The sequence below is a fragment of the Fusarium mangiferae genome, assembly GCF_900044065.1.
Source record: "Fusarium mangiferae strain MRC7560 genome assembly, contig: FMAN_scaffold003, whole genome shotgun sequence".
NCBI lineage: Eukaryota > Fungi > Ascomycota > Sordariomycetes > Hypocreales > Nectriaceae > Fusarium > Fusarium mangiferae.
This window is the reverse complement of record NW_024573923.1, coordinates 1697752-1712906: the sequence shown is the minus strand read 5'-3', so window position 1 is coordinate 1712906 and position 15155 is coordinate 1697752. Positions and strand designations below refer to the sequence as shown.

General features: G+C 50.9%; 4 protein-coding genes across 4 annotated transcripts; 2 read left to right on the top strand and 2 right to left on the bottom strand.

Annotated features, from left to right (window-relative positions):
* Window positions 1-4550: 4550 nt before the first annotated feature.
* On the bottom strand, window positions 4551-4907 carry FMAN_04557 (uncharacterized protein; the record flags this gene model as incomplete). Its single annotated transcript, XM_041828721.1, has 2 exons — window positions 4551-4568; window positions 4779-4907. 2 exons carry the CDS (start codon window positions 4905-4907, stop codon window positions 4551-4553), a joined length of 147 nt encoding a protein of 48 aa, XP_041679556.1.
* Window positions 4908-6380: 1473 nt separating this feature from the next.
* Window positions 6381-8216, top strand: FMAN_04558 (uncharacterized protein; the record flags this gene model as incomplete). The annotated part of the gene is made up of 2 exons (XM_041828720.1): window positions 6381-6855; window positions 7096-8216. The coding sequence occupies 2 exons, from the start codon at window positions 6381-6383 to the stop codon at window positions 8214-8216; spliced, it is 1596 nt and encodes a 531-aa protein (XP_041679555.1).
* Window positions 8217-10570: 2354 nt separating this feature from the next.
* Window positions 10571-13114, top strand: FMAN_04559 (uncharacterized protein; the record flags this gene model as incomplete). The annotated part of the gene is made up of 1 exon (XM_041828718.1): window positions 10571-13114. The coding sequence occupies one exon, from the start codon at window positions 10571-10573 to the stop codon at window positions 13112-13114; it is 2544 nt and encodes an 847-aa protein (XP_041679554.1).
* Window positions 13115-13365: 251 nt separating this feature from the next.
* On the bottom strand, window positions 13366-14480 carry FMAN_04560 (putative pyridoxine 4-dehydrogenase; the record flags this gene model as incomplete). Its single annotated transcript, XM_041828717.1, has 3 exons — window positions 13366-13757; window positions 13820-14365; window positions 14426-14480. The coding sequence occupies 3 exons, from the start codon at window positions 14478-14480 to the stop codon at window positions 13366-13368; spliced, it is 993 nt and encodes a 330-aa protein (XP_041679553.1).
* Window positions 14481-15155: the final 675 nt, after the last annotated feature.

Here is a 15155-nt window from a genome sequence, read left to right as displayed (position 1 = left end):
GCAACACACTCTATTAAAACGGCTTGTAAGGAAACTGTTTGTGTGACAGCCGCAATTGGCCTCTCTTGTTCTTGTTCCTGCATAACGGTGGCGGTCGCTTGGGAAAAAGCCCTGCCTGTTATGTTTCTGCATCAGATTGGAACGTTGTCATGCAAGGTACCAGGAGTTGCCACCAGTAAGTTGACATGGGCCAAGGAGAGGGTCGCCCTACTAACGACAGTTACGACACGAACTCACCCACAAGAGCTGACCCGAGCTGTCAACAGATCCTTGAGGACCCAGCAGGCACCCCAGAATCGTTAGTTGTCCGGCTGTTGGAGGCCATTTTGATGAATGACACGCTAGTTGCCTGAGAGGAAAGATGAGGTGCTCGGTTTTTATCAGAGCATTAGGAAATGATGTGAACCTCAAGTACTGTGGGAGGCACCTGGAGGAATTTGATCAAACGAAACAAATGTATATGATCATGGCCTAAAGTCTGTGGTAGCTCCGAATCGGCAGAAAGTTAATGACGGGTGAAGATCTTCAGGAATCTGGCATGCGTAAGCTTCTTCGCAGAGAATAGTTCATTGAGACGTGTGAGGAGGTTTGTATGGCTCTGCAATTGGAGGACCGAAACTTGTACAGACGGACGACCATCGAGCGGGCGCTCGTATGCATAAGCACGCACAAGTACTGACCTAGGGACACAAGACCGAGTCTAGCGAGTCCATCTTTGGGTTAAAACTTTGGATTGAGTGAATATGGATCCTCCTGTGCATGTGCGAGCTCAGGTGCTCGTGCATGTGTGGCTTGCATCAGGAAATGAGAAGTCGATTTGTGCCTTGATTGTGCATGGGGATGCGTCCAATGTGCTTCTTTGAGCAAGTGACCCATGCACTATTCCACATAATGGCATCCTCGTATGAACTGTTCCTGGCTAATGCAACCCCAAAGCATAGCACCACAGTCAGGCACCTTTGTGCATCAGCTAGGGTTTCAGGTTTGAGGATACCCTTATGCTGGCCAATGGGACACAACCCGAAGCTCTAGCCTGGCACCGGCGGGCGGTCACAATTCGGCCATGGCGTTCATAATAGGCAAGGTTAGAAATTATTAGTTGTTCACTACTCCATCTAGTTCGTATGTACGTTGGTCCGTAACGTCGCGTCCTCGAAGGAGAGAGGAGATGATCGAGCCTAGTGGGTCAAACCACGGTTGGGTTTTTAATAGTGAGGCGGAAACACGGGCTGCACGGGCAGAAACATTCGTATCAGAGATATCCAACGGAAGCCGTAAGAAGGCGAGAAAAGCTTGGAGATCTCACGAGCTACTCCGTATTGCCAATGCCAAGAACGAGTGTGTGCTGGATGTCACTCATGAATCGCGTGCAGTATATTGATCACCAAAGTGTTTCACCTTTCCAATAGAAGTTTGACGATTGAAGGGTTCCGCACCGAAGGTTTTGGGACCTTCTGGAACGTCAAGCTTCCGACCGAGGCTAGATAGAAGCCGGATTCTGGGGCGGTTCATCGCATGGTTCTGTACATTGACCTGTGGTCATGGAGCCTCATAAGCAACATGGCAATTGCTCCGTTTGGAGGCTGCAGCAATTCGGGGACATTTCCGTCCGGGGCCAGGTGCCCCAGAGTATTGGGATCTATGTACATATGCTTTCTGCTATAGCATTCGCTTGGTGCTTGGTTTGCTGGAGAGCTCAAATTACTGCCCTTTTCACATTCGAGGTGAAGTAGGTATGTGAGACATTATTTAGGCGAGATTTCTCTCATTCAATTTGGATACCGAAGGTAAAAGCAACCCTGGTCCCGGCTTCCCGTTGAAGATTCATATGATCTAAATGGAGCTTTCGCTGCTGTGCAGATGCTCGTCTTACGGGAAGAGGCGACCATTCATCGTTTCATGTAGATGCCATGAACATTGAGGGTGACACCCCTTGAGATGAGGTCAAAGTTGGGATGACAGACGCTTTGGCATGAGAGAAACTGTCGGGCGCAGCAGGGAATCGAAACCATACTATGTAGTTCCCGAACACCATATTAGAAGCCCGTGCTAGTGCAGATCTCGATCTGAGCGGTTTTCACCATGTGGCCTGCCTGATCTGATACCGTACCTGTGTATTCTGACTCGCTTTGGGCGCAGTGGTGAGACGAACGATATCCAGCAAGCTGGAACAGGAAGGCACCGTTCTAGGCGAGTCAATTCTGGCTCTCTGACCATCACGGTTGCAACAAGCATGAATATGGTGCCATTGTGACTGTTGTTACTGATGTGAAGTTGCTTGACTCGATGTCGTTGCCAACAGCCTATTGCAGTATGGCACAGATGACCGAGCTGCACTACCCAGCGTGCACTGGCTTTGTTCGTGCGCTCATGGCGGTTGGGACAGCTGGGGAGCTGAATCTGTGGCGTATTTAGAGGACCATGGTGCTCTTGAGCCGTAGGTGATTGGGGCATTGAGGTGGACCGTACCTACATACATTCGGATGGAGGTTGAAGAGACAATAACTGGAGCAATGGAGGCAGCCTAGGCAAGGCCCAGACAGCGAACAGGCGCATTTGAACGCCCAGGCCAGGCGGGACGAAGCAAGAAGCCAAGACTCGATCGCATAGAACCTACCCAAGAAGGGACGGGAAGTTGCTGACAATTGGTCGGGTTGGGGGCCGGACGTCTGTCTCCAGGGTCATGGATTGTATGTACGTATGCACGCAGTGACGGGATGAGATGGATGATGGGGGCATTCAGGACTTTGGGTTTGCTGGGTGGGATTCTGACAGTCTGGGTACCGACTGGCCCTTATCCTGGGCCGTGGAAGCTGGGATGCTTCTCTGACGTTACATTTAGAAGCCGTCGCTGCTTCCATTGGACCCTTTGGCCAATTGACAGCCTATCACTACAAAGAACGGTTGGCTGGGTCATGCTTATCCTTGTTTGAACATGTCAAATTACTTTATCCTCCGGGAAGGCAGATACCAATTATTACTTTCGTTGGGTAAGGGTAGGTTCTTACCTAGTTGACGATCGCATGACTGAAGCAATGATAATGAGCCCTTCCATATACTTGATAGCCCCGGCAGCATACCTAATGGAGAGAAGCTTCGTAGAACAGTGGCCAACGAGTAGTATCTTCCACTCAGTTACCCCAGTGCAGCAGGCGACGTTCCTGGTACCTGAACGGCATAGCACTTACGCAATGCACCTTCAGCTTACCTACTAGATACCTTGGCTGTTGCCCATCGTCATACGCTATACGCAATAGATCGCACACTACGTCTTCTCATCCACAACTCAACTGGCGCGCGCAGCGCCAACATCCTGGGTCATATGTTTGCTGGTGTTGCAGATAATGTAAGTTCAGCTGAGTTCAGGTACGAGATGCTAAGTTGCATTAGTGAGTCAGTCGCATGTATGTACCTACCTGATAGGTAAGGTAATGCTTGGGCCCCTTGGTACTACAGTAGGTAGGTATGTAGCAGCTTGACCTAACTGGGTAGGTGCCGCTGGCGCTCCGTCCCGTCCAGTTTTTATGCAGAAAGACATTGGGTGATGAGACGTCCAAGAGCGCAACCGGGCTTGCCGCATAAAATTAATTCTCATCTGAACGGGGCTGTGTGGCCTTCCCAAGCCAGGTATTGACTAGGTAGGTATTCTGGGCACCGATAACAGTTTTGGGTACAGCGCGGGCCAGTTTAGCGACTCCACACGTTGATTGCTGGTCTTCTCAACCCCAACTTGTCGAATTTAGTGGCATCACTTCTATATTGAGCTGGTATCGTGGCCCTTGACTCGAGGATGGACTTTGTCCGAGAAGGGTATCTTTACATGCTGACAACGAGCTGTTAAAGCATCACGGTGCATGATGCGATTCAAGCAAGAGGAAGTTATCACTATAGAGCCAAGAACCAACCAGGCAACCAAAGATGTCTAGCAATAAGCAACCATATCAGACAGAGACTTGGATCTCGGACAAAAACTGTAAAACGGCAATGGGTCAGTTTGACAAACACCAATCACGCGTCCGTTTCTCTCAAGGTCTACCTACCTATTGTGTCATCAAAGGTTTGGCTTTCACTCGTTGTTTCAACTTCCAGCTACATTCAACCATGACTGATAAAGCTGTCCACCAACGAGGCACGCCGTACCATATCGTCATCTATACTCACGAGCTTGTGTCCAACCAGAGACCGATGCGGCCAGTCGTCACCACAGGCTCCTTCTAACCTTGGACCATTCTACCAGTACGAAACAGCGGCGGCTGCTTTGATGGGATGGGTGACGTCGAACGCTCCACAGAGTCGAGTATGTATGTAGTCTGCCAGAGCCCGTGTCGAGGTGATCAGCCAACCTAACAGGTCTGGAGATGAAGCAAGCGTCGTCTGTACCTTGCATAGCACATCCAGAGATGCATCGGGTGGAGGCGATACAACATAGCCCGACGAATGGAAGCGTGCATATCGGCGCCGTCGACTGTGCAATGGCAAAAATGGATATGAGGAGGTGCACAACGTTGTTCCGAGTGGCCAGTTTCGGAGTTGTGCACGGCCAGGACCCATTATGGACGTGCCCAATCCTCATTATGAACTTAGCATACAAGTTATTTATTATTCTGTTACAACGAGGCGCGGTGAGTCTAATGCACCTTGATGCATGGCGACTCGCCAAGGCACTATCCTATCAGTGAACGGGATTATGCAGCTTCTGTGACGCGGTTTGCGGTTTGCGTGCCACCTGGGGGTAGGGAGGCCGCTCAAAGCGAGTGGTATTGCACCATGGTGCGCACCTTGTCTAGGGTCATCGCATAACTCGCGGCGCGTCTGCCATCCTCGAGACCCCACTGGTTGATGGGAGCCCAAACAAATGGAAGGGATAAGACGAGGGATGGGAGAAATGTGCATTGCGATGTGCTCATCATTAATGGCGGCTGTGGTATTCATTCCGTTCGTCGGAGGGCTGGATTATGCTGTGCTGGACTCGGGTTTGTGGGTGATGAACACACACACATCACACACCAAGCGCGTACGCAAGCCAACCAACAAAAAGACAAGAAGGGAAATATATGACAGACTAGGTACAGAAGAACGAGACACCAGACAAGAGACATGGGACTTGTGCACACTTGCACAGGTCTTGCACAAGCGACCGAGGACCCTCTATTGCAAGCTTTTGGCTTTTCGTGCCATCCCATCCTTCCATATGTACAAGCATCCACATGAACATCCATACCTTATCCACTACATTATGGCCGAGCTCGTTATTCAGTCGGCGCATGGGTTGTTGCATTGGTGTACAAAGTTGGGACTGGATAGGCTTCGGGGGCTACTTTCATACCGCGGCGGGCCATCCGGCGACGGATAGACTCGAGGTTCCCAGCCGATACCGTCCAGAATTAGAAAAGCCAGTGGCTGCGCCATAGTGGTGTGGATGGGGAGCCGTGGCCCCATGGCCCGTACTGGCAAGACAGGCGGACGACTGCCATGCTTAGTATGCCCATGGACTTGAGTTGAAGAAGACCAGGTACACCCAGGCCCGCACCTCATGTTTCCCTTGCCCCAGACATGACTTGGGTGCTTTGACAGGGGCCTGGGGGCACTCTGCCGTCTGGTCCGCCGCTGGGCCCCTGAGGGCGTGTGTGGGCGTGGGACAGATTGCGAGTGACAGGCCTGTGAACCAAAGAGTGAGGGTGGTGGATCCAGAGAATGGGATGTGGTGGTGGTGGATCATGATCCACAGCTCTCTGACCCTGGCTTGGTGATTGAGACACGACATGGAGGGTTTTCTTAACTGACTGCCTATCGAGCACATCTGGTGTGAATACGCCAGGTCTCGTCGTCAGTACTTATCACTCCACGTCCCCGTGCTTGTCCATCCTTCGTTTCCCTCCTCATCGAAAGGTATGATCGACAACTGCGTCGGATCTCTGTAATACTCTCTTCTCTTTTATACCAGGTTCTTCCTTCTTTTGTGAATCGTTCTTATTTGCTGGATATCCTCGTTCCTCGAGAGTCCCTCACATTCATTATAACCACCTCTTGCGGCACTCTCGATATACTTGATAAATCTCTTGTTCTTGCTTCAACTTCCTTGGACTAGACTTGAGACCTTACATGTACAACAAGAACGTCCCCAACCCACGCACCTAATACCGAGTCTCAACTCGTCGTCCACTCTTTGGAACACCGCAAAAGAATCGAACACCATACCTTCATTAGGCCGATTGCCAGTCAAGCAAACTATACAATACACCAATACCAACTTAATATCTAAACTCTCCAACCCGCTAACACCACAAGCAACTCTAAAGGTTTGTGGAATGGAATCCTGCAAATACCAGACAATCGATATGTGGCTAACACTATGGTCTTGTATAGAAATGGATTCCACAATGATGCCCCAGGCCGTCGGCCAAGCTCCCTTCTATTTCTACAACCCTGAGTCCAAGCATGATATGCGACAACACTTTGCCCAGCAACAAATGCATATGTATCCCATGGTTCCTACACTGCCTTCAACTCCTGTTTACTCGCGGCCCAGCTCAGCCAGCAACTCTCAGCCCCCCACTCTGTACAGCAATGGTCCGGCAGTCATGACTCCTACTGCCTCGCCACAGCCCATGTCGCATAAGCCCGCCATCTTGTTGGAGAATGAGCTGTACGAGAACTCGTATTTCCCTTCGACACCGCCTCTGTCGACCTCTGGAAGTACCATTGGCAGCCCCAGCGCCTGCGAGGTGCTCCAGACCCCGATGAACCCTATGTTTTCGGGGCTGGATGGCATCGATGGCTTCAAGGAGGCTCTCGAGCCTGTTGAGACCGCAGTGCTCGACTGGTCCAACTGCGGATCCCCCCCAATGACACCTGGTAAGTTTACTTTCATCTGAAATCCTCCAATTACCGGATCGTACAATGGTATTGTGCCGCAAGCTCGGGCTGGAGCCTATTTTTGGGCCTGGTAGCGGGTAAGATGGTGGTGCTGACGTTGGCTGTCGCTATCTCAGCCCAATCACCTTCTGAGGCGCAGACCTGCAGTGCGCTGTCCCAGTACCTGAACAGTGGAGCAAACACGGGAATGACCTGATGGAGACTAACTGTGCATGATAGTGTACCTTCAATCTCAACTCGGCAAGGTTCCCTCTCTTAGCAACACTGCCAGCGACCTCGTGTCCACCCCGTCTCTGTCTCCCTCACCCGCGCCTTATGCCCGCTCCGTCTCTACACCGGATTTGGACGTCGACTTCTGCGACCCAAGGAACCTGACTGTCGGTACTGGCGCCATCAACAGCACCCTCGCCCCTGAATTCGCTCTCGACGAGATCAAGGTTGAGCCCAAGATTGCTGCTCAGTCTTTTGACTTCAACCCTGCTGTTCCCCACGGCCTCCCCACCTTTGAAGACTTTTCTGATTTCGAGTCTGAGGACGATTTCGTCAACAGTCTCGTCAATCTTTCTGAGCAGCCTGCTACTGCTTCTGCTGATATCACCCGGCCTCGGGCTTGCACTGGCTCGTCAGTTGTTTCCCTTGGACACGGCAGCTTCATCGGTGACGAAGACCTTTCCTTTGACGACAACGAGGCCTTCCAGTTTCCCTCTCATCCCAGCCCTCCTGTCTCCTGTGCGTCCGAGGACTGCCACAAGGACAAGCGTACCAAGAACACTCACGCCAAAGAGAACACCGCTGGCCCTGTAATGAACATGGCTGCCTCCGCCACCGAATCTGGTAACACCCAGGAGTCTTCCAACCAGGCTGCCGAAGCTAGCGACTCTGGTGCCTCGTCTGGCTCAGAGGGTTCCCCTGCTCCTCTCCCTGCTCCTGCCAACCGCCGCGGTCGTAAGCAGTCTCTCACCGAGGACCCTTCAAAGACATTTGTCTGTGATCTGTGCAACCGCCGCTTCCGCCGCCAGGAACACCTCAAGCGCCACTACCGTTCTTTGCACACTCAAGAGAAGCCTTTCGAGTGCAACGAGTGCGGCAAGAAGTTCTCCAGAAGCGACAACCTGGCTCAGCATGCTCGGACCCATGGTAGCGGTGCCATTGTCATGAACCTCATTGATGACGACTCACACGCATATGATGGTTCCATGATTCCCCCCACGGCCGAGGATTACAGCAACTACGGCAAAGTCCTGTTCCAGATTGCCTCTGAGATTCCTGGCAGTGCAAGTGAAATGTCCTCTGACGAGGGCAGCGATCAGGGCAAGAAGAAGCGCAAGCGCTCTGACTAAATGGTCCACCAATCACACATCATTCAAAATGCTCAAGAAAGTCAGTCGATTATCTTGACATACGCCCGATACGACGCTGACGACCTTCTTCTTCTTCGGCCATCCGCTCAATTTTGACGGTGGCATTTGGGTCACGGAACATTTTTCCATTTAGGTTACAACCTTGGGTAAAAGGGAGTCTTCACACACAAAAGAGTGCAAGCGATAATGAATGCATTTACACATCGTCACTATACCTGTATCAACAATATCCACAGTGCCTCACTACGCATCACGACAATAGGGAGGACATTTGATTTCATCGGTTTCTTGTTTTTGTTGCAGAATTGCAATGCATCGCCAAGGTCAGCCGTGCGATACAGCTGGTTAAGCTTGGGTTTCTGGTGACTTTATTCAATGGACACAACTGGCGCGAGAGGGGAAAAATTATTTGGTTTTAAGAACATTTGGGAGCGGCTCCTCACTTCACATCAGAATGGTGATGGATGAGTTTGCCAACGACAACGACCACCATAAAAAAAACTTGGCGGCTTGCCGTTCTTTACACTCGTTGTAATCATCCTGTGCGGCTGGAAGCTGGAACTGAAAGCTCGCCGGGACGACGGTATCACTTGAGAGCAGTGGGAGATGAAGGTGAAGGCTTCTGTCTTTTTTCTTCTTCCATAGTCTTGTGTTTACTCTGATTCTTTGTCTGTCGTTTGCCTGTTGCTGGAGATTTAGAGATGTCGAGTACAGGAGTGTGCCGGTCACAGTCAATGACAGACGCTCATCCTCACAACAATTCATGTACAATTTAGAAGTTTGGTCTATTGATCAACAATTTCCACATTGTTGCCATAAATCTGGTTCAACTTGCCTGTGATGCCATCCTTGATTAGCAGCTTGACAGTACCTAATAATGACTTGCTCAACTTGACATAACTTCTCATTATTGCTACTTGATACGTTGATCCTCAGAGCCCTCAACTGAGAACTGTGTGAAACCTGACTGAGCCATAGATGCGTCAACAGCTTGGCCATGGTGCCCTCCCGCGGGATTTCTTGGTGTAACTACTATATCTCTAACTGGCTGGCGACCTACCTGCCTCGCTGTCGTCTGTTCCCCATTTGTCGACGGACCTTTCAGTCGAGGCTAGGTCGGAATAGAAAAGTCCAGTCCGGATCGGCGATCTCGTGTGGCGCCTTGGGCGCTCAGGGACGAAGACCCTGTCCGTGCTGTCCGTGTTGGCGCCGGTGTTGGTGTTGAAAATCTCAGGATAGCGCAGTGTATAGGTGGGACTGATTGATTACCTTACTCGCGACGTGACGCGAGTAGGTGATGTACGGAGTACATGGGATCCGTATCGTTTACCTAAAACTTGGTGCTGTACCAGAGACTCTGGATTGCCATCTCGTACCGTCTTCGGGTGATCTTCATTGCCGGGTTGACTCCCCGTCACTAGATCGAATACAAAGAGGACCCTGAGCCTGAGGCGGAGATGAGATAGAGGCGAGGAAATGACTGTGCACATGGGATGAATGTCACTGGGCTGCCATTCTCCCGGCTGATATTGACAATTTGACGCCTTTCCTCTCCAAATATTGGCATTGGATTCGGCTGGTCAAGTCAAAGTCTCGGGGAAAAGATAAGCTCTTGGCTTGGTAGACTACAGAGCATTGTTGGTTCATCCGAGAGGGCCTGCTAGATCACAGCCGGGCACTTGTTTATTTCGTTTTAGTTCAGCCAAACCCAAGATGAAACACGGTGAACTGAGTTTCTCATGCCTTTCATGGAGTAGTCGCTCACAGGCTAACAAAAGCTTCAGTATCGCAAAATTCCTAAAGTGGTACCTTATTAGCTTACTTAGATGTAGTCAAGCTTAGGGGATACCCATGAGGCCCACACTAGGGGAGGAAAGAAAACACAGGACCTCGATCCTAAATGACAAAAAGACTTAGGTGATATAGCCTAAGCTTAGGATGGCCTTTACTGAGTTTATTTTGATACTCTCCAGTAAGGTTTGCTGTTTTCTTGCCCCCCGAGGGGCCACAGAGAAACCAGCCTAAAACATCTACCACCAAATGAATTAGCTTGGCGCTATCAATATCTTCTCTTACACCACACACCTCATCCCAATTCACCACCAAACTCCGCTACACTACTCCGTACACCACATCAAATGTCCGCTCCAAATTAAAAGTACGCCAGAGGCTTTCTTCAAGCCATTCACCCCGTCTTTAGAATAACTGCTAAATTACAGCTAGAAATATCCTTCAGTTCTCATTTCCCAGCCTCTAAGTTAGCCGCCTGCCTGCCTGACTGGGTACAACTCCCGCAGAGCAGTGCCTGGTCAACGGCCACTGTTCTATCAACCATGTCTTCTGAAAAGCTCAATGTCATTGCTCTTATCTCGGGAGGCAAAGATAGCTTCTTCAGCCTGATCCACTGTATCGAGCACGGCCATCAGATCGTGGCTCTTGCAAACCTGTTCCCAGGACCAGCACCGGACTCAAGTCCTGCTATTTCAGGCGGGCAATCACCGTCCCGCCAGGGAGACGCCACCAAGGCTGAGCCAGAAACCAATCTCCAGACACCTTCGGATCTCCCATCTCCCGTGGGCTTCCAGCGCATCGATCCGGGTACCTGGACACCCCAGCCGCCTGATCCTGCCACATGGGATCATAACAGCCTTCGGGCAGCCCAGGGCTCCGGGGAATCTTCCGACACGGACCTCAATAGTTTCATGTACCAAACAGTCGGGCACGAAGTCCTCCCCCTGTATGCCGATGCAACTGGCCTACCGTTATATCGGCTACCCATCACTGGACGTGCGGTTCGCCATGAGAGGGACTACGATGCCGCGGCTGCTAATGCCCAGGGCGAGGTCCAGGACAGTGACGAGACGGAGTCCATGCTTCCCTTGTTACAGTCCATCATCGCCCGCCATCCAGAGGCGAATGCTGTATGCGCCGGTGCCATCCTCTCCACCTACCAGCGCACCCGTGTTGAGTCAATTGCACTGCGCCTAGGTCTCGTGCCCCTGGCCTACTTATGGCAGTATCCAGTCTTACCACCCCCATCCGCAGCCATCTCAGCCGATACCCAGTTGTTGATCGATATGGCTAATGTTGGGCTAGAGGCACGGATCATCAAAGTTGCCAGCGCTGGACTAGACGAGAACCATCTCTGGGAACATGTGTCAAGCGAAGCAGGCTCGAGTCGTGTCCAGAATGCATTACGCAAGTTTGGCTCAGCTCAAGGTGCGGCCGCCCTAGGAGAAGGTGGTGAATTCGAGACACTCGTCCTGGATGGCCCATCTTCCGTGTTCAAGAAGAGAATTGTTGTCCCGGAACAACGGCGTAGGATAGTGCGTGAAGGAGGTGGTTGCTCATGGCTTATGTTGGGTGGTGCGTGTTTAGAAGACAAGCATGATGCTGCAGCTAAACCAGCAGCTCGGATCCCTAATCTCCTCGATCCTCACTTCAAGACTGTATTTGACGACCTGCCGCAACCCATGAATGCGTTGAAGGCCGCAAAGGCTTCTACTATTTCAAGGAGTTTAACGTCACTACCCCAAGATGCAGGAACCTTCACTGCTGATAGCGAGGTTCTGCGTTGGTCCGTACTTCCAGACCTGGGGTTGGGTGAAATGCCGATACAAAATGAAACCACCCAGGTCGTAGAAAAGATCAGAGATTTGGCGGCAGGGGCCGGTGTTCAACTCTCTCAGATCACAAGTACCATCGTCATCTTAAGGCGTATGTCAGACTTTCCTAAGGTTAATGGCGAGTACGGCAAGATATTCACCAAGCCAAACCCACCGTCGAGAGTGACCATTTCGTGTGGTGATCTCCTACCGGCTGGTGTGAATATTGCCATCTCCTTAGCTGCTCCTACACCTAGAGCGACACAGGACCGCAATGGTCTCCATGTCCAGTCTAGGTCATACTGGGCACCTGCAAACATCGGCCCCTACAGTCAGGCGATAGACGTGCCCGTGACAGCTCAAGGCCAGCCTACAGGTCTTCGGTGCATCTCCATTGCCGGTCAAATACCCCTGATTCCAGCAACAATGGTCCTCCCTTCCACGCCTGAGAAGTCACATGAGCTTCAAATTGTCCTATCTCTACAACATTTGTGGCGAGTTGGTCAGGAGATGAAGATTCAGTGGTGGACAAGCTCAGTTGCTTACTTTCCCCGTGCCAACTCGTCCGAAATCCAGCGCAGCGCCCAGCTGGCAGGGTATGCTTGGAAACAAGCACATGGATCTCCGGATGAAGAGGTGGAAGGTGATAGCGGTCCTGATCTTTGGGACTTGAAATACAATCCTGCTTACATGTCGCTTGGTAACGATGACATGGCAGCCCGAAAGACCCTTCCGGACTGGGAGGCACTGACTCTACGTCAACAGAATGAGCCTGAGACTTGTATCCCGCCTATGTTTGCTGTTGAAGTGGAAGAGCTGCCACGGCAGGCTGCTGTGGAGTGGCACGCTCACAACGGTCTTTCAAAAATCGAAGAGTCGAGGTTTTCGATGTGTTCCTTGCCTGAGCTCACGCTTCCAGGCTGGAAAACATGGCATTCAGTCGTCACAACCACCAGTGCCACTGTAATCTACAGTACGGCAGCATATTATCATGCTGATAGGCCTCATTCTGCTTCCCTGGACATCTTGAAGATCGATATGTGCCAAATCATGCAGGAATCACTTCATCAACTCCACCCTCATGGGCCAGAAACGGTACAAACCAAATTGACTTTGGTGTATGCAGATGCGTCTCAAATTGTTTCCATCTGGAACAACCCGGGAGATAAATGCGAAATGGCACTTATCCCGTGCCGGTCAATATGGTCGTCTGATGGACAAAGTGTTGCTATTGTGGGCTTGTTCGAAACGACCTTCATACGAGGACCATGACTCCATTACTGATTGTATGAATGCATTTACAAAAATTTATAACTTTCAAACGTCTTCTATGCCCAATACCCTCTTGTCCACAACCAAACTTGTACAATAGGCCAAGATGTCGGGCCAAGCCAAGTCTCAGAGGCAGCTCCTTGCCTAGCAAGCTGAAACGAGGACGTTTAACTGGTTTACAAAATGCACAGCCAATACTACCCGATGTCGCCTCCAATTTGCAACATAATCCTATCCCGCAATATTTATTCCTAAGCACTGACGTATTTCATGTGTTGAGGCGGATATCTGTCACCGGCAGGCGTAAAAGATGCAAGTAACCTGTCGATATCGCGCAAGTCCTCCTCTGTAAGATCGATGATTGTCGCGTTCTCACGGATACGGTCGGGCTTGGTAGAGCCAGGGATGGGCACGATCGTAGGCATCCCTGGGCGACGAGAGAGTGATAAGAGCCAGTTGATGGCGATCTGGCTCACTGTGCATCCCTTCTTCTTTGCAAGGGCTTCAATATCATCAACCAGCTGGACATTCTTGCGGAAGTTATCGCCTTGCCAGCGTGGGTGGATCTTGGCACGCATGTCATTCGCTGGAAGATCCTCAACAGACTTGATCTGACCTCCGAGGAAACCTCGTCCGAGCGGTGCTAGAATTCTCTGTCAGTGGTCATGTCACCCACCTCCTGGAATGTTGGAGCAGAGCACTTACAATAAGCAAGAACCGGGATGTCAAGTTCGCCGCAAGCCTCGAGGAGGCCGTTGGTCAGGGGGTCCGTGGTGAATAGGGAAAGCTCAATTTCGAGTGCAGTAATCTTGAACTTCTCTGCGGCACTTCGGAGTGTGTTGGCGTTGAGCTCGCTACACGAGATGCCGTCGATTTTGCCATCCTTGACATACTCGCTGATTGCTGCCAGAGTGTCTTCTTCGTAGTCAACATTGGGGTCCTTACGGCCAATTTCGAAGGAAGCTATCCGACCAACAGGACCCAAAGTTTCGAGGCAACCGTCGATACTGCGGCGAATATTCTCCTTGGTCCCGAGAGGAACGTAGTTAGGGCCCAGGCCTCCCTTGATGGTGAGAACAATCCGATCAGCATCTTCTGGATACTTTTCAAGGTATCGGCGCATGAGAGCTAGTGAGTTTGCATCTGGCGGTCCATAGAACTCTCCGCCGTTGAGCCAGTTACAACCCGAGTCGAGGGCGGTGCGAATGGCGGCGAAAGCGTCCTCGTCAGGTAGAGGACGCGCAGTCAGGCCTTGGGAGGGGTTAGCATAGTAACAATGAGAAGTTGTGGTTCATCAAGGGGGATGAGTACCCATAAGACCAAAGCCGATAAGGCCAACCTGCTTGCCGAGAATTTGGTGAACCATGATGAGTTTAATGGAAGTGGAAGTAATGTATATGGAGAAGATGAAGATAGCTATCTGTTGGAGAGGAAGTTGTTTGGAGCAGTGTGATGCGAAGTAATAGGATGAGGAAACAATGTCTCTCGAGCTACCTAACCTCTGTATTTAAATGTTTTACTTCTCTTAGAATACACCACTTTTTTTCCAACTCTATTGCTTCTCCATGATGCCATCGTGGTTCTCTCACACGGCTGTAAGAGCAGATTCCGGAATTAAACCGGCGAGGTAGCAGAGTCAGCCAGTGGAGCATTGGACTGGTTTCCTAAATAGGAAAACGATTCGGATGCGAAACGCCGGCAGTTGAGAGCCAGGCCCGGTGTTTAGTAGGGAATCCGGAGTTTGCGGTTTCATAGACCCGAAGAAGGGAAAATTTATAGAACAGGACTCGGAGATATAAGAACCACTATGATTTGGCTTCCTATGGGAGTGTGTTCCAGGCATGAAGCACGAAACCTTCTTGGTTAACTGATGAAGGTATCGAATGAACGGGGGCTGTAAGGCATTTTCAAAGACTCTAAGGGATCGTTGGTGACACAGGCAACACCATGTTTAATATCACGAGGTAGAATAGAGCATCCAGAAGAATAACCTTTTGATGAACTGCCCCCGTTTATCTTCATACATAAGACAAGGAAGACG